General features: G+C 54.8%; 1 protein-coding gene across 2 annotated transcripts in view; it reads right to left on the minus strand.

Moving 5' to 3' along the window:
• Positions 1 to 26,339, minus strand: part of LOC133263794 (rho GTPase-activating protein 39-like) — a 116,654-nt gene that overhangs the window by 37,191 nt on the left and 53,124 nt on the right. For both annotated transcript variants that reach the window (XM_061443664.1, XM_061443663.1), the window contains exon 2: positions 9 to 440. In XM_061443664.1, the coding sequence (XP_061299648.1) occupies positions 9 to 440 (432 nt within the window). The remainder of the gene's footprint in view (positions 1 to 8; positions 441 to 26,339) is intronic.

The following is a 26,339-nucleotide window of genomic DNA, read 5'->3' on the forward strand; positions in this document are numbered from 1 at the left end:
GCCTTTACCTTTCCGTTTCCTCTTTCACCACAGCATACTGCGTTGCCTGACGGCTCGGCCTCTGCTCCTGCACCTTCTCGCTGGCCTCCAGCTCCTGCTCCAAGGAGGAGCTGGTGCTTCCTTCCCTGCTGACATTGCTGCTCCTGCCGGGGCTGTTCTCCGTGGATGCCCGGGGCGACTCCGTGTTCTGCTTCAGGGTCTGCAGCTTGGCCAAGGGGATGATGTCGCAGTTCTGGGGCCGGTGCCACACGGTCCTCTGCGTGGTAGCGTTGTAGTAGTAGAACCGGGAGGTGTTGGGGTCGAAGAGCTCCCACCATTGGTTCTCATTGGTGCGCTTGATGCGCACCCCGGCGGGGGGGTCCCACACGCACTCCCCCGTGATGAGGTTGGCGTACATGCGCTCCCGCGTGCGAGGCTCGATGATTTCCACCCATTCCAGCCTGAGGGAGGCGAGAAAACACAGCAAAGGGACTTGAGCCACGGCGGCTTGGAGGTCGTTTCCAACCCTACCCATGGGATCGTGGAACGGCTTGGGAGGGAAGGGACCTTAAAGCTCATCCGGTTCAATGGGCAGGGATGCACCTTCCACTAGAGCAGGGTGCTCCAAGCCCGTGTCCAACGTGGCCTTGAGCACTGCCAGGGATGGGGCAGCCACAGCTTCTCCATTCAACCCCTTCCAGTGTCCCAGCACCCTCACGGGGAAGAACTTCATCCCAAGATCCCATCCAACTCTTCCCTCTTCCAGATGGAGCCGTTCCTCCTCATCCCACCCCTACAGGCCCTTGTCCCAAGCCCCTCTCCAGGTTTCCTGCACCCCTTTAGGCACTGGAGCTGCTCTAGGGTCAGGAGCCTTCTCTTGTCCAGGCTGCCCCAGCCCAGCTCTCTGAGCCTGGCTCCAGAGCAGAGCTGCTCCAGCCCTCGCAGCATCTCCATGGCCTCCTCTGGGCTCGCTCCATTGGTTGACCATCCTTAAGGTAAAGAAATGCTTCCCACTATCCAGCCTAAAGCTCCCCCGGAGCAGGTTTGAATCATTCCTATGTGTCCCATCACCAGATCCTGGGAGAAGGAGCTCAGCTCCACACTGAGCAGCTCCCTCTCGCCACCTTCATTAAAGTAGGAGGGGATCTAACATCAGTCTCTATATACAGTATGGAGCTCATCACTAAAAGAAGGAGCAGAAAACATGGTTTAACCTCCCTCCCATCACCCCATCCCCTGCTGAGCTAAGGCCCAGGCCCCATGAACCCAACGCACTGACCCGGCTCGCTCAGAAACGCAGCGCAATGGGGTTATGGAAAGCACAAAGCAGTAAATGGAGCTTAGAAATGCAAAAGAGGATGAAAAGACGTTGCAGTGCCAAAGAAGAGCTCTTTTAACCCATTCTTCAGATTACCCCCAACACCTTTTGCTAATGCAGGGGATGCCCCAGGCTTTCAGGCAGCCAAATCTTGCTCAAATCCTTCATTTTCCTGTCGATTGACGGAGGAAAACACAAGGGATGCTCATGTTAAAGAAGATTTTTGACTTGGAATCCGTCCTAACCTGCATTTACAAGGCTGTTCAGAGAGGTATAGAAATAGAGAAGGCAAAATGAGCCCCCAGCGTGCTAAGTGGAGCTTCTCAAGCGAGGTGGCATTTAAATGTGACACATCCAGTGAGTCAGACAAGTGATGGATGCCAGCCTCTCCCTGGGAGCCAATCCCCCGGGGGCCTTTCAGGAATGCCCAATTCACTCAAGCATTCCACGATGAGAAGGCCTCAGGGGGCAATTACCTGACCCCTGCAGCCTGGCCGCAAGCCCTGGAGATGGTTCAGAGCATCTTTGACAGGACTGAAACATTGGAGTGGGAAACAGGAGCTTCCCACGTGCCAGAGCTTGGAAAACCAGACTGAAAGGGTGGAATCCTTGCTTAGTGCTGGGCTGCACCCCCAGAGCGTGAGCAGCAGCTCCGGGAGGGGATCCTGCCCCTCTGTTGTGTGAAGGGGAGACCTGAGAGCAGCTCCAGTGCCTAAAGGGGCTGCAGGGAACATGGAGAGGGGTCTGGGACAAGGAACTGTAGGGACAGGCCAAGGGGAATGGGTGGATGGATGGATGGAAGGATGGATGGATGGATGGAAGGATGGGTGGATGGAAGGAAGGATGGATGGATGGATGGATGGAAGTAAGGATGGATGGATGGATGGAAGGATGGGTGGATGGAAGGAAGGATGGATGGATGGATGGATGGGTGGATGGATGGATGGATGGAGGATGGTGAGCAGACCTCTGGAGAAGGACATGGGGTGATGGTCTATGAGAAGCTCCCCATGACCCAACTTCAGTGTGTGCTTGAGCCCAGAACCCCCCCATGTGCTGGGCTGCACCCCCAGAGCGTGAGCAGCAGCTCAGGGAGGGGATCCTGCCCCTCTGCCGCAGGAAGGGGAGACCTGAGAGCAGCTCCAGTGCCTAAAGGGGCTGCAGGGAACCTGGAGAGGGCCTTTGGACAAGGGCCTGTAGGGACAGGCCAAGGAGAATGGGTGGATGGATGTATGGAAGGAAGGAAGGATGGATAGATGGATGGATGGATGGATGGATGGATGGATGGATGGATGGATGGATAGATGGAAGAATGGGTAGGTGGATGGGTGGATGGGTGGATGGATGGATGGATGGATGGATGGAAGGAAGGATGGATGTATGGAAGGATGGGTGGGTGGATGGATGGATGGATGGATGGATGGATGGATGGATGGATGGATGATGGATGGATGGATGATGGATGGATGGAGGATGGATGGATGATGGATGGATGATGGATGGATGGATGATGGATGGATGGAGGATGGATGGATGATGGATGGATGGCAGCCCTCAGGAGAAGGACTTGGGGTGATGGTTGATGAGAAGCTCCTCATGACCCGGTTTCCGTGTGTGCTTGAGCCCAGAGCCCAGAACCCAGAACCCCCCCATGTGCTGGGCTGCACCCCCAGAGCGTGAGCAGCAGCTCAGGGAGGGGATCCTGCCCCTCTGCCGCAGGAACGGGAGACCTGAGAGCAGCTCCAGTGCCTAAAGGGGCTGCAGGGAACCTGGAGAGGGGCTTTGGACAAGGGCCTGTAGGGACAGGCCAAGGAGAATGGGTGGATGGATGTATGGAAGGAAGGAAGGATGGATAGATGGATGGATGGATGGATGGATGGATGGATGGATGGATGGATGGATGGATAGATGGAAGAATGGGTAGGTGTATGGGTGGATGGGTGGATGGATGGATGGATGGATGGATGGATGGAAGGAAGGATGGATGTATGGAAGGATGGGTGGGTGGATGGATGGATGGATGGATGGATGGATGGATGGATGGATGGATGGATGATGGATGGATGGATGATGGATGGATGGAGGATGGATGGATGGATGGATGGATGATGGATGGATGGATGATGGATGGATGGAGGATGGATGGATGATGGATGGATGATGGATGGATGGATGATGGATGGATGGAGGATGGATGGATGATGGATGGATGGAGGATGGATGGATGATGGATGGATGATGGATGGATGATGGATGGATGGAGGATGGATGGATGATGGATGGATGGCAGCCCTCAGGAGAAGGACTTGGGGTGATGGTTGATGAGAAGCTCCTCATGACCCAGTTTCCGTGTGTGCTTGAGCCCAGAGCCCAGAACCCAGAACCCCACCATGTGCTGGGTGCACCCCTAGAGCGTGAGCAGCAGCTCAGGGAGGGGATCCTGCCCCTCTGCTGCGGGAAGGGGAGACCTGAGAGCAGCTCCAGTGCCTAAAGGGGCTGCAGGGAACCTGGAAAGGGGCTTTGGACAAGGGCCTGTAGGGATGGGACAAGGGGAATGGCTTTAACCTGCCAGAGGGGAGACTGAGATGAGCTCTTGGGCAGAAGCTCTTCCCTGTGAGGGTGCTGAGGTGCTGGCACAGGGTACCCAGAGAAGCTGTGGCTGCCCCATCCCTGGCAGTGTTCAAGGCCAGGTTGGACACAGGGGCTTGGAGCACCCTGCTCTAGTGGAAGGGGTCCCTGTACATTGAACTGGATGGGCTTCAAGGTCCCTTCCAACCCAACCCATTCCATGGGTCTATGATTCCATTCCTGGCATAGAGAGAAAAGCCACGGTTGAGCCTCTCCTTGCAGAACAGAGACCAAAAGCAGTCAGAGAAGGGTCAATCCCACACCGTGCCTCACGTCATCCCGCACGACGCAGACCAAGTGAGCAGCTGAATGCAACGAGACAGCGGGGCTCGGGGCCAGCTCCAGCTCCGCATGGTCCAATCCATCCTCCAGGCTTCCATGCAAGGCTTCCCCTTGGGTCTGAGCGTGATGAAACCAACCCAGTGTTTCCCATTGATGTGCCTCTGGCCTTAGATTAACGTCAATGCTCAGCTCCAGGTTTAATGCTTCTCTCTGACCACCCTGGGCTCCAGGGCAGATGCTGCTCTAGGGCTCTGGATCTTCCTCCTGGAACATCCTGGGCTGTCTGCATGTGGGAGGAAGAGAAAGTCCCCAACCAGGGCTCCTCCAGGGTGAAATGAGAGCTCAAACTGCAGAGACATCACAGGGAAGCGAAACCAGAGAGGGATGGGATGGGATGGGATAGGATAGGATAGTGGAGGATAGGATGCAATTGGATGGATAGGATAGGACGGATAGGCTAGGATAGGCTGAGATGGGATGGACAGTATAGGATGGATAGGGTAGGACAGGATGGGATGGATAGGATGGGTAGGATAGGATAGGATAGGATAGGATAGGATAGGATAGGATAGGACAGGAAAAGATAGAAAAGGATCGGAAAGGATAGGATAAGAAAGGATAGGACAGGACAGGATAGGATAGGGCAGCATAGGAAAGAATAGGATAAGAAAGGACAGGACAAGATAGGATAGGATGGGGTAGGACAGGACAGCATAGGAAAGGAAAGGATAGGATAAGAAAAGATAGGACAAGATAGGATAGGATGGGGTAGGATAGGACAGAAAAGGACAGGATAGGAGAGGATAGGATAGGGACAGCACAGGATAGGATAGGACAGGATAGGGATGGGACAGGACAGGATAGGAACAGGACAGGATAGGATAGAATAGCATAGGAAAGGGTAGGGTAGGATAAGATAGGGTAGGATAGGATAAAAATAGCCCCACGGAGCTTAAAGAAGAGCAAAATCTGTTTGGACCCTACAAGAACTGGACCATTCTGGGCCAGAAACCAGTCAAGGTAAAGGCCTGCAGCACCTCAAAGGAAAATGTCCTCAATGCCTTCATTTCCTCTTGGTTTTCAGTGTGAATTATCAGCCTAATAGCACCGGGCAGTGTCTGGGTTCAGGTTCTCCCTCTGCATCACCACTTCCCTGCTGTTGGAGAGGGAATTTGGTGCTCACACTTCTCCTTCTCCCCCACTCTTTTAATTGCCTGCGGTAACTCATCACCACAAGCAGCTCAATAGCTTGCACCCTCCCTACGGAGAGCATCAGTAGCCAAGGGCCACCTTCCTCAGCCCTGGGCTGGGCACCAGCAACAATCTTCCACCAGACACCCAAACCCCAGATTCATCTGCCTGGAAGTCACAACCCAAATCCTCCGGGACAAAGCCGAGCGCTTCATGCCTGAGTTTTTGCCCCCAAAATGGGGCCCACCCCCAGAATCCCCCAGGAACACGGCTGTCAGCGGGGATAAGAGGTACATGTGCAACGCAGTGATGCAACAGGTTCAGCACAGCTCATCTGGGTACCCGAGGAAGCCCTGGCCATGAATTTACCATCATTATTCATTGCATTGACCCCCAAGAAGCAATTTGATGGGTGGTAGAGAAGCCAGATGCGAGCTCTGGTTGGCTAGAGACTCAGACCTATCTCACCATAGCACTGGGCAGTGTGGTGATCTATTTATGCATCCCAATGAGGATGGTCCAAGGCAGTGAATACCTTATTGCTGTTGGGTTAAAGGGGTCTGTAACTGCTGCAGGAGGGTGGAAGGTGAGCAGAGAGCCTCAGAAACACGAAAAAACCTCCACCTCATTGGAAAGGAAAGGCTCCAAAAAGGCTGGAGATGCACCAAAAATCCATCTTTTCCTTGCACTGTCCAGAAAAGAGCCCAATTGATTCTCGGATGTGATTGGTGAACGTGGGAAGAGAGCTGAAATGAACCCTGGGCTTAGTTTACCTTGGTATATTCATAGCATCATAGAACCAAGCAGGGTGGGAAAAGCCCTTTAAGCTCATCCAGTCCAACCTCTGTACCAGCAGTGCCAAGGCCACCACTGCCCCATGGCACTGAGGGTGTGTGAACACTTGCAGGGACGGTGACTGCAGCCCTGTTCCAATGCCTGAGCACCCTCTGGGGCAGGAATTGTTCCTCAGCTCCATCTAAACCTGCCCTGGTGCAGCTTGAGGCCGTTCCCTCTTGTCCCAGCCCTTGTTCCTTGGGAGCAGAGCCCAGCCCCTCCTGGCTCCATCCTCCTCTCAGGCATTTGTAGGGAGCCATCAGGTCCCCCCTGAGCCTTCTCTTCTCCATCTGAACCCCCCAGGTCCCTCAGCCCTTCCCCATCCCATTTGTGCCCCAGGCCCTGCTCCAGCTCGGGGGCAGGAGGAGGAACCTCTCCCAACAGCCTCACCTCGTGCCCGTGCCCCAGTGCTGCTGCTGTCGAGGAGCTCTGTGCCAGGACCTTCCCGTCCAGCCTGCCCCTGCCATGGCAGGGGACGTGGGAGCCTTCCCCACCCAGCCCCACGGCGACGGCTCCTTCCCGCTGCAGCTGGGTTTTCCCTCTTTCCCTGCCCATGGAAGGGGCGAGCAGGGCTCAGCCCCACGTCCAAGCGCTTCCCTGGCGCAGGAACGCTCCTTCCCTCCTCGTGCGGGCTCGGAGCTGGGTCCCTGCTGCGCTCAGCACCTCCCCTGTGCTGGCACCGCTGCAGCCCCACGTCCGGATGGAGCAGAGCCCTCGGCTCCCTCCCGCTGCCCCCAAGGAGCCGGGGCCGAGCAGGGGCTGCAGCGCTGCCAGGGCTGGAGCAGGGATGTGGGGATGGAGCGAGGCAGGAGCTGCGGCAGCATCAGCGTGAGGAGACCTGAGAGCAGCTCCAGTGCCGGAAGGGCTGCAGGGAGCATGGAGAGGGGCTTGGGACAAGGGATGCACAAGGGTCCTGTCAGGACAAAGGTGTCCCTGCCCCATGGCAGGGGTTGGAGCTGGATGAGCTTTGAGGTCCCTTCCAACACAAACCAGGCTGGGATCCTCTGATTCCTGCTGTAAATCCTGGTGCTCTCCCAAAGGCAAGAAGTGCTTCGGGGTCATCTGGACAGGGTGTGTGGGAGACTGGAGATGACATCTCCAGTGGAAGGGCCCGAACTTGTCAGACGCCGCAGTGATGAAACACTTCAGGGCACGTCTTGTGCCCAGCGTGGCTCATTTCTAACTCGAAATAGAACCGAAACCCGCCCTGACTTCCAGTCTCATCAATGATAAATGCCACACGGAGGGGAACAAGCCCTGACACTTGCAGGAAAGCTCCCTTAGTGTTTGCCCCCGGAGCTCATCACCCGCTCTAGGAGGAGATGATGGTGAGCGGGAGGAAGGAGAATCATCAACCTCCTGCTCTGCTGGGAGGGGAAGGTCTGTGCTGTACCAGCCTTCATCCTTCCAAAGGGGTACCACCGGAGGTACCGCTCTGCGCTGGGGGCCCTAGAGATGAACACAGCCATCCCAATGGGATCAAGAAGGTTGCTTCCAACCCAAAGCATGATTCTATGATCTCTTTCTTTCCAACACCAGCCTGCTACTCGCTGCTTTAAACCAGACTGAGGGTCCTTTTTCCTGCTGCATGGAAGGGTGCTTAAATGCACCTCAAACACCTTTTGCTCTGCGCTGCATCGTCCCCTTTGCTGTTTAAAGCATTGCCAGTGGTGCTGCGTGGAAAACCATGGGATAGTTCAGTCATCTGGAGGGAATCTGGCAGCTGGAGAATGAGGTGCAGGATAGAATCATAGAAGAGTTAGGGTTGGAAAGGACCTTAAGATCACCCAGTTCCAAGCCCCCTGCCATGGGCAGGGACACCTCACACTAAACCATGGCACCCAAGTGATGCTGCAGACCACTTGCTCCTCTGCAGACCACAAGTGACCCACGTTTGAGAGATGCTCTTTTGGACGCCCCAGCCCTGGAAGTTGTTCTCCCACACGTTGGGGCATCACCACACGACAGAACCCATGGTGTCTGCACTAAACTCCCCCTGCTGCCTCTTACGTGCAGGAGACGTGAAGGTGAGATTTGCAGCTCAGGAGTAATTTACGACCTAAATGACACCCCTAAGGGATTCCTGGCCCTGGTTGAACTGGGACAACGCGTATGGAGATCCACCGCTGCTGCAGGGGGACCACTTGAAATGCTTCCTGAGAAAGCTCCGATTGCTCCCAGCGAACCAGGGACGTCTTCAGCGCTTCTGGGAGGCAGTCCATGGAGGAATGGTTTTGCACAGGGCCAAACGTCCCAGCCTGACACTGGGAATTTGAGCGTCTCCCATAGGAACAGGCTGGGAAAATGGGGCTGTTGAGCCTGGAGGAGAGAAAGGTGCTTAAGGGGAGACCTCAGAGCAGCTCCAGTGTCTGAAGGGGGCTACAGGGATGCTGGAGAGGGACTCTTCATCAGGGACTGCAGTGATAGAACAAGGGGTGATGGCTTCAGACTGAAACAGGGGAAGTTCAGGTTGGAGATAAGGCAGAAGCTCTTCCCTGTGAGGGTGCTGAGGCGCTGGCACAGGGTGCCCAGAGAAGCTGTGGCTGCCCCATCCCTGGCAGTGTTCAAGGCCAGGTTGGACACAGGGGCTTGGAGCACCCTGCTCTAGTGGAAGGTGTCCCTGCCCCATGGCAGGGGTTGGAGCTGGAGGAGCTTCAAGGTCCCTTCCAACCCAAACCCATGATTCTACAGCTACAGCTCTTGCCAGCTCCTTTCTTATCTGGATAACCCGGAATGCTGCTTTTAGATGGAATATTACAATCACCATGGGAACTGCAGAGACCTTGCCTATTCCTCTGCTGCTTTGCAAAGCTCTCTCCAACAACAAAGGGTGAATACAAATGAAACGAAGTCTTCCCTAACCACAGGGAAACTGTGACAAAGCCCTTGGACAACACAGGAGCAAAGCAAGGGCTACCTCTTGTTGAAGGTCTGCTGCACGCATGGGGGCCATGCAGGGCAAGGGAAGGTGTGTTTCCCTCTGAGATGCACATCAAAGAGACGATCGAGGGAGAGCATCATTTCAACGTGCCTCCTTCTCCCCACCATGAGCTGACCCCATCGGGGACTCAGTGCTGACACCCAATGCTCTCCAGCGCCGGACCAAGCACCATGTAAGGGCTCCCACACCAGAAACCCCATCCTTGCTCCAACACCCCAACTTGGAACCAAGATCCATGGTTTAGGATGAGATTCCCCACTGAGGCCTCAGCTGTCCCAGCAAGGAAGAGTCCTTGGGAAGGCAGGAGGCTGCCCCACAGGTATTTCTGCTCACAGACGCTCCCATGGAGGTTTCCCAGCCTTCTTGCCCCCAGGTGTAGATAAACCAGCACAAGCCAACATCACGTTGCAACCCTCTGCTTGATCCAAGCCCACCACTGGCTCCCACAAGGACCTGTTGGATGGAGCCTCCTGAACCTCTCTCAGCCACCGCAGTGCACAGAGAGAACACGAGACCCAGTAGGAAGACGAGAGTGGGCAGTTTCCATTCCCAGCCTTGTCTCTGTTCCCATAGAAACCAAATTAAAATGGAGATGGGGAAAGGAAATTAAAGCTTCAAGAAAAGGACTCGGCGAGGAAATGGAATGCGAGCGGGTGTGGGGAAGAGCTGATGGATAAACAAGGAGGGAAAACGGGATCCAACGTCAAGGCCATGGAAGGAAAACCAAATTCACACACGAGGGGCAAACCCACATCAAAAATCAGCCTGGAGAAGAGAAGGCTCCTGAAGGGGAGACCTTGGAGCAGCTCCAGTGCCTGAAGGGGCTGCAGGGAACGTGGAGAGGGGCTTGGGACAAGGGATGCAGGGATGGGACAAGGGGAATGGCTTTAACCTGGCAGATCTTGGGAAGAAGTTCTCATCTCAGTCACAGTGGGTTGGGTTGGAAGGGACCCTGAGGCTCATCCAGCTCCAACCACGGGCAGGGACCCCTTCCCCTAGAGCAGGGTGCTCCAAGCCCCTGTGTCCAACCTGGCCTTGAACACTGCCAGGGATGGGGCAGCCACGGCTTCTCCATTCAATCCCTTCCAGTGTCCCAGCACCCTCACGGTGGACAAGTCCCAGAGCAGCATAAAACACAAGCAAAGACTGTTTGAGATGTGCAGAGACACGGCTGAAAACCCAGTTTCCTTACACTTGAAAGTAACGCAGAGAAGAGGACTTAGGAAAGGATCACTCCTTGTACTTCGGGATGTGTTTTACTGGTTGCTCTGCAGTCATCTGCAGTAGGATTAAAAGACAACCAAAGGAAATTACTTCTCATAGAACCTAATTAAGCTGAGGAATGTCTTCAGCAATGCAGCCAAACCCCATAAATAGGTTCAAAGGAGAATTAGATGAGTTCAAGGAGGACAAGGAGCTCACTGGTAGCTATTAAATAGGATAGTCAAGATTAGGAAATCCCCAGAAGCGGCGAGGAACGGGGTGGGGAAGCATCACCCTGCTCTGCCCTGGACATTTTCCCTCTTTCCCAGGGAAATCTTGGCTGCAGAGAGTGGAACTGAAGTCGTGTGAAGCTTTTCCACCCCTCCCATCACCCAACGTTCCAACTGCATCAACGGCTTTGGCAGCGTTACATCCCTTCTGGCCTGGAGGACGCAGGATAAAGGCTCCAGCTCGCACACAAAGACCTTCAAGGCTTCAAAGGGTGGCTTCGGGAAGAGGATAGGATGGATTCGATTGCTTTGCCTCTTATCAGAGCAAGTTCAGCCTCTTTCAGGCAGGGAGCGATGCTCCCAATCCAAACTTCACAGCGCGAGCGTGAGCTCTGCGTTATCTCCTTCCACCACCCCAAAACCAAAGAGCCTAGAAAGCTGCCAGAAAGCAGATAAGGAACCCAGGCAGAGATGAATCCAGTATCTGCATGAAAGCAGCAAATTCACCGGGCTGACCCCAACCTTCTCAAAGCAGCTCCTCAATCTCTCCATACGCAGAGTAACGACGCTGTAGCTCGTTGGCTTCTTTGAGCCAAGCTGGAGGAGTCAAGGTCTGGAGGGTATCAGCCTCTGAGAAGTTTTGTTTTAAAGGGAAGGGGATGGTTGAGGGCAAAAGGACACAAATTGTCTCTCTGGTGAGGACCAGAGCTCAGCCCATGTGGTGGGGGAGAGGGGGGTTAAGCTGGATGAGCCATTCGCTACTGTGGCCCATGAAAGAGGGGTGGAAGAGAGGCCTGGAGAGTGCCCTGGGATGAGATAGAGAGGGAAAGAGGAGGTGTAATTCCCAGAGAAGGGGCTGGGACGTGCCATTTCAAGGCCAGGGTGGACAGGGAGCAAGCTGCTCCAGTGGAAGGTATCCCTGCCTGTGGCAGGGGTTGGAACTGGAGGAGCTTTAAGACCCCTTCCAACCCAAACCATTCCATGATTCGATGATGCTATGCAGGATACCCATCCGTGCAGCCAGGTATGCAGGCAGCATCCTCTCCAGGATGCTAGGAGAACATCCCCAAAGCAACCATGCACTGCTCTAGAAGAACATTCTCATTTACTGAAGGGATTCTGCATTCCCATCCATCACCGACCTCTGCTGACCACCCAGAACGCCCACCAGACCAGCAGAGGAACTTCATTAGGAAGTATCTATGTTTTCTTCAAAACAATCCCTAAGACCACACATGTTTCCAGCCAAACCACATCCAAACGAGGGTACCCAAACCACGTCTTTCCAGCTTGACCAAGGACCAAGACATCTCATGCTGACCTGTCTTCAGAGCATCATGGAATGGGTTGGGTTGGAAGGGACCTTAAAGCTCATCCAGCTCCAACCCCAACACCTTCCACTAGAGCAGGGTGCTCCAAGCCCCTGTGTCCAACCTGGCCTTGAACACTGCCAGGGATGGGGCAGCCACAGCTTCTCTGGGCACCCTGTGCCAGCGCCTCAGCACCCTCACAGGGAAGAGCTTCTGCCTAAGAGCTCAGCTCAGTCTCCCCTGTGGCAGGTTAAAGCCATTCCCCTTGGCCTGGCCCTGCATCCCTTGTCTTTACACCGTATTCACTTGAAGATGCCCCAGCACCAGTGCCTGCAGGGCAGTTTTGGGCAGAATTGGCTCTCCAGGGTGTCTCCCAAGGTGGGACCAGCTGGGTGAGGCTGCATCTCCTGTAAGCATCATAGCAGATGGTTTCCACCTTGAAGAGAGCTCTATTTGGACAGCGCCTTCATCTGTGCTGGCACCCTTAGGAACACGCCATATGTGCCTCCCTAAATCAGGTCTAGACGCGAGTACAACTTCAGCGTCGGTGTTGTAGTCACAAACCCAAACTTCCAGGGCTGAAGCTCCTCCAGAGCAGACTGAAGATCACCCAAGTGCTGGGAAGTGCCCAAAGGGCCTCCAAGGATGCTTAATACAAGGATAAAACCGTCTCAATTTTCTTTTCCAATCAAAACCCTCAGAGGGAAGACGAAGGCTGTTATTAATAGTAATAACCTCTGCACGATGTTAGCAGTGTGAATGGAATGATTTGAACACGAAGCCGTTTGCCAAAAGCCTAAGAACAAGCAACGACCTGGAGGGATCCAAGATGAAATCAGGGCCAAAGGAAGAAACTTCACCCCCATCCCCATAAACTCATCCGAAAGGGAATTCTGCCCATCTGAGGAGCCCCGTTTCAATTCCAAGATCGTGAAAGCAAGCAGGGGGCTTGTGTCTCAAACACCACAAAGCTAAGCTCCCACCTCCCGAATCCTCCTGCCCAAATTCCCGGTGGATGTGGTGCTGCCCTGGCAGAGACTTGTGCAGGCAGAGCCGACCCATGGGCCTCACTGCAGCTCAGCTGAGGTGGGTCTTCATGACCAGTTTTGCTACAGCTGACTCCAGGATGATGCAGCAAGAAAGCTGGAGAAGGGCTTTGGATAAGGGATGCAGGGATGGGATGAGGAGGACCGGCTCCAACTGGAAAAGGGAAGTTAGATGGGATGTTGGGAAGTTCTGCCCCGTAAGGATGGTGGGGCACTGGAAGGGGTTGAATGGAGAAGTTCTGGCTGCCCCATCCCTGGCAGTGCTCAAGGCCAGGCTGGACACAGGGGCTTGGAGGAAGCTGCTCTAGTGGAAGGGGTCCCTGCCTGTGGCTGGAGCTGGATGAGCTTTAGGGTCCCTTCAACCCAAACCATTCCCTGGTTCCATCCGATGATCCCATGAAAACAAAGCCAAGCTGGGGGCAGTGGCAGAGCTCCGGGCAGGCAGCAGCAGGCGGTGGGGAAAGGAGCAGCAGGAATTCCCGCAGGGATGGTGGCAGCTGCTGCATCCCAACCTTCCTCCCCTCCCCATGCGTGCAGCCACCCTGCCCTTGACCTCCTGCTCTATTAACCCTTTTGCTAAGGAACCCTTTGATGCAGCTGCTGGTTCAACCTGACCCGATCCTGAAGGGAAAAGACTCCATTTACTCCTTCAAAAGAGGGGGAAAAGGCCCAAGTGTGGATGGGGACAGCAAGTACTGGGGTAGGGAAGCCCCTCTGCAGTGGCACTCCTACAACAGGGACATTGTGCAAGCTCTTAAGTAAGCAGGAAATGTATGGCCATGAGCTGCCGGAGGTCCCCCGAGTCATCGGGCTCTGCAAGTGGCTGGAAAAGGACAAAAATTCCACCAAAGCAGTAAAATTCCAGGATTTCTCTTCCCAAACTCAAGCGTTATCAGAGCACAGGAGGTTAAAAGGGTTTTACAGCTGTAATGCGGGGAAATGAAAGCAGTTTACAGCATAGGGTTGCAAATACACTGCCCACGGCTGCCCCATCCCTGGCAGTGCTCAAGGCCAGGTTGGATGGGGCTCGGAGCACCCTGCTCTAGCGGAAGGGGTCCCTGCCTCTGCTTGGAGCTGGATGAGCTTTAAGGTCCCTTCAACCCAACCCATTCCACGATTCCATGATCCTAAGTTGTGGAAATCACGTCCTAAAGCACACCCTGGGCTTGTGAGCTCCAACGCACCCAAGGAACTGGAGGTCTGTCAAAGACCAGGCGCCTACAGACACCAGATCTGACGCATGGAGCTAAATGTGCCTCCTCCCCATGGGCTTGCCAGGGCAGGATTAGACACTGGCACAGCTCTGCCGGGGTCAAATGCCTGCCTTGCAAATACCAAGCAGTGCCCTAAGGGTGTTTTGGCTCAGTGCAAGGCAGAGGGACCTTGTCCTCACTCACGCCTGAGCCTCAGCAGTGGTGGAGCCGGGCTGGAAGCAGCAGCTGCTCACGAGCAAGGGATTCTCCTTGTTTCGGGGCCCAAAAGCAGCCACCTGTCAATGCCCTGACATCAGCTCATTCCCCATCGCGCCCGGGATCGGGGCGACACAAGGAAGCGAGCGGGAGGAGGAGGAGGGATGTGATTCGGGGTGAGTCACGCCAAGGCGGGAGGAGAACAATCCATCCTTGTTCCCAAGGCAGTGATTTACCCCTTGCAGTTGCTGCATCCATCCAGCCCTAAAGCACCCTGCCACGACTGCAGCCATGAGAGCCTGTAAGACAAGATGACCTTTCCCAGCTGCAGCAGGGATGGCCAGCAAGGGCCCAAATATCAGATAACCCCCTCAGACCTGCTCTGATAGGAAGGGACACGGGGAGCAAGCGGCACTCCCCCCTTCTTCCCGACAGCGATGCGGGGACGTTTATAGGCCAAGGAGGTAACGCTGCACACCGTGAAGCGCTCGGTGCTTCCAAGCGCTAAGACGGGCAGCCCTAGAGAGCAAATCTCATTTAGCACAAGCAAACCCATCCTCTGGAGACGCACGGGAGCAGATTGATCACCACGAGGCGGTTGGAGCCTCTGCTCCTCACCACTGCCTTGCCCAAGCCCCTTCCTTATTCTACACCTATTTCACTACCAGAACAAGAGGGAGGAAATAAAAAGCCTTGAATTGCTCCTCCAAACACCACCACGGACAAAAAGCAGAGGCAAAAGGGAGGGGAGATGCCCCCGACCTCCCCAGACCTGGCCATATCTTCCATCACTCCAGTATCTTGCGTTGCGCCCCAGTGCAGAACCTAACCTGCACAGTCAGTGTGAAATGCGCCACTGAGGCTGCCAGGGTGATGTAAAACAGGTTCCCTCCCCTCTCCTTCTTCCTCCAATCTTCTCCCCATCGAGGAGAAACAGGGGCCTGCAGCTTCCCAGTGGAGCCCTGAGCATCCGGCTGTGATTTATAGGATCATGGAATGGGTTGGGTTGGAAGGGACCTTAAAGCTCATCCAGCTCCAAGCCCCTGTGTCCAACCTGGCCTTGAACACTGCCAGGGATGGGGCAGCCACAGCTTCTCTGGTCACCCTGTGCCAGCGCCTCAGCGCCCTCACAGGGGGTTGGAGCTGGATGAGCTTTAAGGTCCCTTCCAACCCAACCCATTCTGTGATTCCATAATGCCTGATGCGCCCAGCGTCCCTGCTCCATCTGGAAACCCACTTTGGGTATGATGAAGGCACAGAAGGAAAAGAGCTTTGAACAAGATAACTCCATTTGGATGAAAGATGGGACTAAAAACGTCCTGGATTCCTACACCCCCAGTACATCATAAAGCTCCTGCAGGAGGAAATAACCAAGCAGAGCACTGGGAATGCTGTCTATTCCTTCTATAACCTGGAAAGCAAAGGTCCCCTTTGGCACCGTGCTTCCCAAGCTTCCCCCCTTTTCCATGTGCAACCACTGCTTTTATATGGTGCAAACTACCCCAAGAAAGCGCTGAGCAAAGCGGATGAACCACTTTCCATGGCTGGATGATGTGAGAAAGCCCATCTCCTTCCTCTCTTAGGGAAAAGGAACCAGTGTAAGGATAGAGTGAACACCTCCAGCCTGGCCAAAATAACCTTGAAATAAAGAGTGGCAGACACAAATGTTTGAGGTTTTATTCCGCTCCTTGGACTCGAGCTTGGCCATTTCACCCTGAGCTGTCAATAACGAACATTTCACCTCAAAGAGGCGACTTTTCCACCCCAACCACCCCAAAGGAGCACAACTGGAACGAAACGACCCCGTGCTTTGCCAGCCCTTGGAAGGGCCTTTGTAAAAGGAGAGCTGCCCAAAGAGCACGACCCCATCCCGACGCGGAGCAGCCGCCGCCGGAGAGTGACTTGGCAGCTGGGGGAGCATCTGCTGCTTCCCAAGGCTCCTTCTGGCACAAGCAGTGGATTCCTGAGGCTCACACCCCTTGGCAGCCAGCGCAGCTATCATGGGATAGGCCCCAGGACTTGGCTGGGATGGGCAGTGAGGACGAGGAAGGACGTTCCTGCTGTAAATCTCAGGTGCTTCTCTTACAGTAGCTTCCCAGAGGTCAGTATAGGCAAGGGAAAGGGAAATCTCTGCATCCCAAAAGGAGCAAGGAACAAGTTTAAGAGGAGAATGGGGCAAGTTTTTCTGTAACTAGGGAGAATAGAGTGTATCTTCCATAAAACCCCCCAAACAAACCCCCCAAAGAGAAGGATATCATGCACAAGGTCTCAGTCCTTACCCCAGATGGGACATGGCAAGCTTGCAGAACAAGAATTGCAACCCAGGGCGTTATTTCCCTGGTTTTATAACTATTTTAGGTGGAGCAGACCCCTGGAGCACCCTCATTCATCCCCCAAGACAACTCTGACGTTGCCCTACACAAGGCTCTGAAGTCTTAAAGGCCGGACACCTCAGAGCATCTCTAAGGGAGCAGCCTCAAGCAAAGGCCTTGCAAATGACCACAGCGCTGGAGCTGTGCATCACCTCTCGCCCTTCCCGTGTACATCATCAGGGAACCCCAGTATCCCAGAATGGTTTGGGTTGGAAGGGACCTTAAAGCTCACCCAGCTCCAACCCCAACACCAAGGAGAGGAGAAATCCTCACCTGCTCCTGAAGATGCTGCTGGTGACCCAGGCAGCTGCACCCCAAAGCTGCACTTGGGGTTGATGGTCATAGAAACATGGACTCAGCTTGGTTTGGGTTGGAAGGGAGCTTAAAGCTCATCCAGCTCCAGCCCCAACACCTTCCCCTGGAGCAGGGTGCTCCAAGCCCCTGTGTCCAACCTGCCCTTGAACACTGCCAGGGATGGGGCAGCCACAGCTTCTCTGGGCACCCTGTGCCAGCGCCTCAGCACCCTCACAGGGAAGAGCTTCTGCCTAAGAGCTCATCTTAGTCCCCCCTCTGGCAGGTTAAAGCCATTCCCCTTGGCCTGGCCCTTGTCCCAAGCCCCTCTCCATGTTCCCTGCAGCCCCTTTAGGCACTGGAGCTGCTCTCAGGTCTCCACTGGATGCAGCAGAGGGGCAGGATCCCCTCCCTGACCTGCTGGTCCTGCTCCTATTGACGCAGCCCTGGCTGAAGACCCTGGTGCTGCCTTCATTCTCGCCCCATTACACAGGTGAAGATGCCATGTGGATCCAGGCTGAAGCAGTCCAGCCCTCATTAACCCCTCACGTTAACGCAGAGCCCTCTAAGAAGCCGCATCAGACCCATCTGGTCCTGAGCAAGGAAGAGCTTCTCCCCCACACCAATTATCCCGTGGCTGGGCTGACATTCCTGGAATGATCCGGCTGCAGCACCATCTGTTGTGCTGTCTGCTGCAGGGTAAAGCTTCCCTCCTGCACGACTCCGCTCCCCACAGCCTGCTCCGACGCTCCAGGAGATCCCAAAGAGCTCGCTCCCATTCCCTCCCAAGAGCCACAGGACCCTTTCCGCGCTGTCCTGGTTACGAACCAGCAGCACCACACCGACCTCTGCCATCCAAAGGCCTCTGGATGCACTGGGGTCGTCCCAGCCCCATTCCAGGAGGGAGGAAAGGAAGGATAAAGGCAGCAGCCGCCGCAGCATCGCTCGGCGGTGGTTTGGAGAGCACCCACATAGCCCGACGTGCCTCACGCTCCTGGTTTCATGCCTTGGACTCATTTCACCCAGCACGTTTTGGGGGCAAGGATCCCATGGTTAGGATAAACCTCTGCTGTTCCCAGATGAGGGCTGGAAGACTTCTCCAGGGCTGAGTGGCCAAATGGAGAAGGGCTGAGGACACAACTGCCAAAGGTTGCATGAGGATGGATAACCCCACCTGAGTTAGCACGGGGAGAACAGAGCTCATCCAGTTCCAACCCCCTGAATGGTTAAAGCCATTCCCCTTGGCCTGTCCCTTGTCCCAAGCCCCTCTCCAGGTTTCCTGCAGCCCCTTTAGGCACTGGAGCTGCTCTCAGGTCTCCCCTTCTCTTCTCCAGGCTGCCCCAGCCCAGCTCTCTCCGCCTGGCTCCAAAGCAGCAGCTCCATGCCCTCCTTTGGTGCTGTTCCAACTGCTCCTAGAGCAGAGAACTCTTCCATGTATCCTTGCTCCAGAGAGGGGCTGGGATGCTGCAATTTCCTCTTCATGTCAAGACGCCTGCAGTGATGCAGAGGGAATAACAAATCCCTTCCCCTCAAAGTGATGCTTCTGGAGGGAGGCAGCAGCAGAGCTTCACGTGCTTCGGTCCTGTCCACCTCACCCTCACGTATCTCCTTGGCTGAGCTCAGAAGTCCCTGTTTCCCAAGACCCATGCCCTCAATCCCATCCCTTTAGGCCGTTTATGGAGCTCTTTACATTCGCCCCGTTGTGAATTCAGCTTTGCCTGAATTCACAGGGCATAGAAACCTGCCCTAACGACAGGGCTATTTGTCAACAGCCACACACTGGGTTCACAACCACAGGCTGCTGCTGGGTGCCTTTTGTTCCTCCTCCTCCTCCTCCTCCTCCAGGTTCTAGAGGAGCTGCGAGCGGGCAGAGGAATAAAAGATTGCTCGTTGCTAATTTGGGGCTAAATCAAAAGGAAAAGGGCAAATCGAGGCCTCAAACTTCCCGGCTTTTCATTCAGAGGGAGCTATTCAAGGCTTTTAGAGCCCTGCCAGCGCTGCCCCATAGGGCACCCCCATAGCAGAAAGCTCCCCAGTGCTATGGGGTAGAAACGATGCCTTCTCCATCTCAGCCCCCCACGTTAGACGGGGTTTCGGCACGTTCTGCCTTGCTCTTGCATCTCCCATGGGAACTCGTGCTCCTGTTCTCCTGCTCCTGGTTTTCTTTGCAACAGATGGATGACCAGAGAATCATGGAATCAATGAGGCTGGGAAAGCCCTTTGAGCTCATCCAGGCCAACCATTCCCACCACTGCCAAGGCCACCACTAACCCATGGCACTGAGGGTGTGTGAACCCTTGCAGGGACGGTGACTGCAGCCCTGTTCCAATGCCTGAGCACCCTCTGGGGAAGGAATTGTTCCTCAGCTCCATCTAAACCTGCCCTGGTGCAGCTTGAGGCCGGTTCCTCTTGTCCCATCCCTTGTTCCTTGGGAGCAGAGCCCAGCCCCTCCTGGCTCCATCCTCCTCTCGGGCACTTGTAGGGAGCCATCAGGTCCCCCCTGAGCCTTCTCTTCTCCACACTGAACCCCCCAGGTCCCTCAGCCCTTCCCCATCACACTTGTGCTCCAGGCCCTGCACCAGCTCCATTGCCCTTCTCTGGCCCGCTCCAGCACCTCAATGCTTCTCTTGTAGTGGGGGGCCCAGAATTGACCCCAGGATTCGAGGTGCAGCCTCCCCAGTGCCCATCACAGGGGCACAATCCCTGCCCTGGTCCTGCTGCCGCACTGGTGCTGGTACAGACCAGGATGCTGGGGGCTTCTTGGCTGCCTGGGCACAAGCCGGCTGTTGAGCATCACCCCCCGGTACCTCTTTGCTTCCAAGTGAACCAAACAGCACCTGGTGAATCACATGAGCCCTAAATGTGAGAAAACCCTGCTCTGAAGCGCTGACTCCACGCTACAATTCAAGCCAAATGCTTCTGAACCACAAAACCTGAGGTTTTGTTCCTATTCGAGCACAAAAGGGCTAAAAACCGACCCAGCGCTGCCTCCGCACCGATATCCATCATCTCTGGGGGCCCTGATTTGCTCCAGTGAGGTCGCAACAAGAAGAGCCCCATGGCAGGACATGTTATCACAGAAGCCATTACTGATAACAACGTTTAATTACCTTAATCCATTTAATAACAGTTTTTACCAAAATTAGCCGGATAAATTGCTCCGATAGCACTGTTTGAGCTGAGATCCCTGGGATTTAACCCACTTCTCCGGGTTTCTCAATACAGAACGCAGAGGAATCCTCCTCCTGCAGCATCTGCAGGTTGGCAAAGGGCTCTTGCGCTCTCCTAAGAAGCGTTCCAAACGTTCCCTGGTCACTGGCCATGGGGTTTGTTCTTTGGGAAGACAAAAGGAGGAGGATTAAACCGATGCCAAGTTTCACTCGCTCGGGAGCAGGAGCTAAACAAGTGCGGACCAAGGGCCCCACACCAACCATTCCTGCCTTTGTTTATCAGCACAGACTGGCCACTGCACGGGAATAGAGGGAGCGTGCACCCCTCAGGAACAGGTTGGTCTGGAAAACACTGGATTGCATCCGCCAGGGAAGGATCTGGAAGCACACGGTGTGGATCTCCGCCAGCTCTCCCAGACAGACAACGTGGGCAGCTGCCAGAGCATCCCTCAGCACCCCACTGATGGAATGCTGGCTTTGCCCAGTTCATTCCCGAATTGCTTCTCTGCGCCTCGCTGGGGTCATGGAGATGCTTTAACCTAGGTTACATGCAAAGGTAAAGGACATCGATCCGCTCTTCCTTTGCTGCTGCACAGACGGGGGAAGCAAGGCAGAAAACAGAGCTTAAATCTGTGCAGCTTCATGGAATTCCTGTATCTTACCAGGATAAAGGGGATATGGGAAAGCTGGAGAGGGGCTTTGGACCAGGGCCTGTAGGGACAGGCCAAGGGGAATGGCTTGAACCTGCCAGAGGGGAGACTGAGATGAGCTCTTAGGCAGAAGCTCTTCCCTGTGAGGGTGCTGAGGCGCTGGCACAGGGTGCCCAGAGAAGCTGTGGCTGCCCCATCCCTGGCAGTGTTCAAGGGCAGGTTGGACACAGGGCCTTGGAGCACCCTGCTCCAGTGGAAGGTGTTGCGGTTGGAGCTGGATGAGCTTTAAGGTCCCTTCCAACCCAACCCATTCCAGGATGCTACGCGGGTGATTCTGTTTTCATCACCTGGAAGGCGGATCAAAGAGGGCATTCAGCTCTTAAACACATCTCACATCATTGCAGTCTATTTTCTTGGCCAGAAGGCAGAGAACTGAGGGCATGCAGGCGAGGAAGGAACCCAGAAGACGATCTGCATGACGAGGCCTGGCAGAACACTTGCTTCTGGTCACTGGGAGAAGAATCCGAGCTGCCAAAGCCCTGGATGTTTTCAGCCTCCGGAGCTATTTGCAGGCAGGAACAGCTCCTGGCTTGAACTCAACCCATGCCCAGCAGGCAGCCAGTCCAAAGAGCTGAAAACACCGTGTCCTACTGCCTGTTCCCAGCATCCTGTACTGGCTTGTGAGCCTTCCCCCACAGTTTATGCCTGCTCCGCACCACCACACAATTCCAGTTCACTTTTAACTCTTTAGGAATCCCATGGGCACGCAGCCACAATTCACATGGATCCTTTCAGCAAGGCAATGCTGAACTTTTAACGCTCAAAGTTCCCGAGTTTCTCATTTGGAATGAAGCCATGTGGAATTTCAGCCTTCCAGTATCCAAAGGGGGCTACAAGGATGCTGGGGAGGGACTCTTCATCGGGACTGCAGTGATAGGACAAGGGGTGATGGGTTCAAACTGAAACAGGGGAGATTTAGGTTGGATTTCGGCATCCCTGCCTGTGGCAGGGGGTTGGAACTGGATGAGCTTTAAGGTCCCTTCCAACCCAAACCATTCCATGATTCAATGAGTTTAAGGCTGGAACCAGAAGTGGGGAAGAAGCGTCTACGGGGACAACAGACAGAGTCCTTGGTGCAACATGGAGGAACCAGTTCCCGTTTCCTTCTCCCCATTAGTGGGATGATGTCCATTAGCAGGGCATTAACTGCTTCAGAACAGACCTATTAAGGGATTTCAACCTGTCTTCAGGCAGTACAACACCTCTTCCCATTCCCATGTAGCTTTTCTGGTGCATCTAATTGACATTCATGCTGCTTTCTGCACCCCACAGAGATTCTCAGGGCACAAGGCTATCCCCCAGCCCTTCAGCAGGCACTATCCCCACTGCTGGGCTTCTTCAGCTTTGCCACAGCACTCGAGGCACATCAACCCTCAGAGGACCTACTCTGCCTTGTCTAAGTAGACTACAGCCACAAAGTACAGCACCGAGCACGCCAGAGACGCAGGCTCCACCTGTGCATCCCAAACAATGTCAAGCAGGGGATGCTGCAGCCTAATTTGGATCCAGGCAGGATCCAGCAAGCAGGAGGGACACAGTGACAGCAGCAGGTCCATCTCCTAACCCTTCCATTGCTCCTCACTGGTCCTGTAATGAAGCCACAGCACCACATGTCTCCGTGATGTGCTCGGTACCAGACTCAAGTCTACCTCCTCACCGCAGCCACTGCAGGAGGAGAAACTGGGTTAAGCAGATCTCAGAGGCAAACAGGCAGCAGGGGAACGAATCCTTTAGACAAAGCGATCTCATTGCCACGACCAAGAACTCAAACCTCACCTCTTGCTCTGACCTTTTGGATGGTGCTCAACCTCCAGACCTCAGAATGGAATCATAGAATCCCAGATTGGTTTGGGTGGAAAAGGACCCTAAAGTTCATCCAGTTCCAACCCCCTGCCAGGGGCAGGGACACCTTCCTCTAGAGCAGCTTGCTCCAGGATGCAGTTAACAACATGAAGTTAAATTGCACTAGAAGGAGGCTGAGCCCTTCTACATTACCCACAAGAATATTCCTTGCATCAAATAACAGGCCTGTACTGGGTGAAGAACAAGTTCTGTTCACGTTGCCCAGCCACATATCTCACTTCTAAGTGCTCATTTCTCCTTCTCCTTTCGATCTCCTGAGTCAGCACCTACCTGTTAGATAACTCTTCCCTATCACCTTTCCCTTCTTCCTGGTCTCCATAATCACTGTAGCCACCTCCTAAGTCAGTTTTAATGGCTGCAGCCTTCTCTTTTTAAGCTTTAAACCCACTTTTCTCTTCAAACCATCCCAGTCGCCCAACTGAAAACCAACCTGCTGCCAGCTGGGCTTGCTCATCACATACCTGAGCAGCTCTTGATGCCCTGCACCCAAGCGACTGCTGGTTGAGAGATCAGTTCCTGCCTCATTCTCCATCCAGAGGAAGTCTGACAGGATTCCCAAGGACTAGCAGGGTAATGGGGCTGTGATTTAGATAGTCTAAGGATAGCGAGCTGCCTTTGGCACGTCCTCAGGGATGCGGCTCTTCACCGGTGTGCTGTAGGTAGGATAGGTGTCTTCTGAGGCACCGCATCTCACCAAGGCAGCAGTCCCACAGACCTGTTAAGCCAGGCTGGATGGGGCTTGGAGCACCCTGCTCGAGTGGAAGGTGTCCCTGCCCGTGGCAGGGGTTGGACCTGGACGAGCTTTAAGGTCCCTTCCAACCCAACCCGTTCCATGGTTCTAAGACGCTTGCCCACCTCTAGATGCCAAGCACCACATCGCAGCCAGATGAACCAAGCCCCGGTTCAACGTGTGCTACAAGTCTTAATTCTGCTGTTGCCATTGCAGCAGCAGCCACCACCCTCAGGGGAGCCCTGGGGGGGACTGAAACCCACGTGGCAAAAAAAACAGCTCCGAAAGAAAGCTGCACCCAGCGCCTGAAGGTGATTTGAACCACAGAACCAACCAGGGTGGAAAAGAGCTTTAAGCTCATCCAGCCCAACCGTTCCCAGCAGTGCCAAGGCCACCACTGCCCCATGGCACTGAGGGTGTGTGAACACTTGCAGGGACGGTGACTGCAGCCCTGTTCCAATGCCTGAGCACCCTCTGGGGCAGGAATTGTTCCTCAGCTCCATCTAAACCTGCCCTGGTGCAGCTTGAGGCCGGTTCCTCTTGTCCCATCCCTTGTTCCTTGGGAGCAGAGCCCAGCCCCTCCTGGCTCCATCCTCCTCTCAGGCACTTGTAGGGAGCCATCAGGTCCCCCCTGAGCCTTCTCTTCTCCACACTGAACCCCCCCGGTCCCTCAGCCGTTCTCTTTCCTTGTTTTCCAAGGAGAAGCTTTTGGGGACCCTTTTCCTCCCCCCCGCCTCCATCGCCCCCACCGCTCGCCCTTTCCCATGCTTAGCTCAGCAGGCAGCTCCCGAATTCCCGCTGGGGAACAGAGGCGGAGGCAGCATTTTTCTGGCTCCCAACCTCACCCACGGGGCTCATTAATATTCCCCGAGCACCACACCCCTCATTACAATAGACAAAGCCAGCACAAAAGTGCTTTGGTCTCCAAAGTTCGATTTACACGTCGTGCAACGCGCGCGAAGCCACGGATTAGGGCATCAGCCCCCTCCTGATCAGAGCATAAAACCCCACCGACTCTGAAACGAGGGCACAGGAAAGCTCTTTCCCTTTGTCCTGCAATTGAGCAGCTCACCAAGAGGAAACCGTTCCCACCCAAAGCAAAGGATGCCACGTCCCAGACAGTGACACACACTCAGCGCCGCAGCGAAAGAGCTTGGATACGAGATGAAAGCTTTCCCTCATTAGAATAAAAGAGCACGGAGCAGATTTAGCAACGCTGGGGAGGACCTGGGGCTGCTCCCAGGCTGCAATACAATAGCTGGCCGGAGCTGTATAACCCTTTTCAGGAGGTCCCATGGGATGGGCTCCCATGGGGCGACGCCTCCGGGACGGTCCCGTGCGCCCATGCACAGACCGCGGCCCTTGACGGCATCGGCAGGGCATGGGATGGGACAGAGCAGGCACTGTTCCTCCGAGCCCTTTCTGAGGGTTTCCATGCAGGCACAGCGAGGAGGGGAAAGGGCAACAAAGGGCAGGGCTGTCGCCTTGCCAGGGAATTCCTGCTCCCAACAGTCCCGCAGCACTTCCGAAGGTCGCTTTGGCCACGGACACTGGTTGCACGCAGGAGGTGGCCACGTGAGTGCAAGTGCTCAATGGGGGGCAATGTGCACAAAGGATTCGACATCCTGTTACTTAACTTTAAGCATAAAAAAAAACAAACCAGACTGTGAATCTAATCATAGAATAGCCAGGGTTGGAAAGGAGCTTAAGATCACCCAGTGCCAACCCCCCTGCCGTGGGCAGGGACACCTCACACTAAATCATATCACCCAAGGCTCTGTCCAACCTGGCCTTGACCACTGCCAGCGATGGAGCATTCACAACCTCCCTGGGCAACCCATTCCAGTGCCTCACCACCCTAACAGGAAAGAATTTCCTCCTTATATCCAATCTAAACTTCCCCTGTTTCAGTTTGAACCCGTTACCCCTTGTCCTGTCACTGCAGCCCCTAACGCAGAGTCCCTCCCCAGCATCCCTGTAGGGATCAAAATACTGGGCAAAAAGAAACCTCATGGAAACCAACCAATCATCAGCAGCAGGCGACTTCTGCTCAGTGAGAGTTTCAGCGCAGCAGCGAAACTCGGTCCAGGAGCCCATCAGCCTCTGCTGTCAAAACTGCTGACAGATCTCCATCTGCCCGGGAAAAGAGGCTCTGCATGGACCCTCCCTCCATTGTCCCTGCTCCCCGCAAGCCTTGCCATAGAATTAGGATGGTTTGGGATTAACCGCATCCATTTCCAACCCCCTGCCATGGGCAGGGACCCCTTCCACTAGAGCAGCTTGCTCCAAGCCCCTGTGTCCAACCTGGCCTTGAACACTGCCAGGGATGGGGCAGCCACAGCTTCTCTGGGCACCCTGTGCCAGCGCCTCAGCACCCTCACAGGGAACAGCTTCTGCCTTGTATCCAACCTGAACTTCCCCAGTTTAAGCTTGGTTGTTGACTGCTTCCAAGAGGGAAGTCCGTGAATTACAGCCTCCGAGCAGCAAGGCACCAGGTCGCCTTTGGGGCAGCATAAAGCCAAGAGAAGACGCGATCCAACGGGGTATTTTATGCTCGAAGCTTTCACATCCAGAAGCGTGACCGAGCCCAGCCCAGCGAATGAAAACCGCCCTCACGAAACACATTCATAGAGTCAGCCAGGTTGGAAAAGAGCTTTAAGAGCATCAAGTCCAACCTTTACCCCAGCACTGCCACTGTGACAACCCGTGTCACTGAGGTCTCCGTGGATCGTGAATACTTCCAGCAGTGATTCCCCCACTGCCCTGGGCAGCCTTCACAGCACCATCAGCGACGTAAAGCTGCTGCATCGATAGCCCCGATTCCCACCTCCT

This window comes from Pezoporus flaviventris, unplaced genomic scaffold (genome assembly GCF_033815535.1).
Source record: "Pezoporus flaviventris isolate CSIRO_AGI_PZ_B2104156 unplaced genomic scaffold, CSIRO_AGI_Pfla_v1 ptg000468l, whole genome shotgun sequence".
Classification (NCBI taxonomy): Eukaryota; Metazoa; Chordata; class Aves; order Psittaciformes; family Psittacidae; genus Pezoporus; species Pezoporus flaviventris.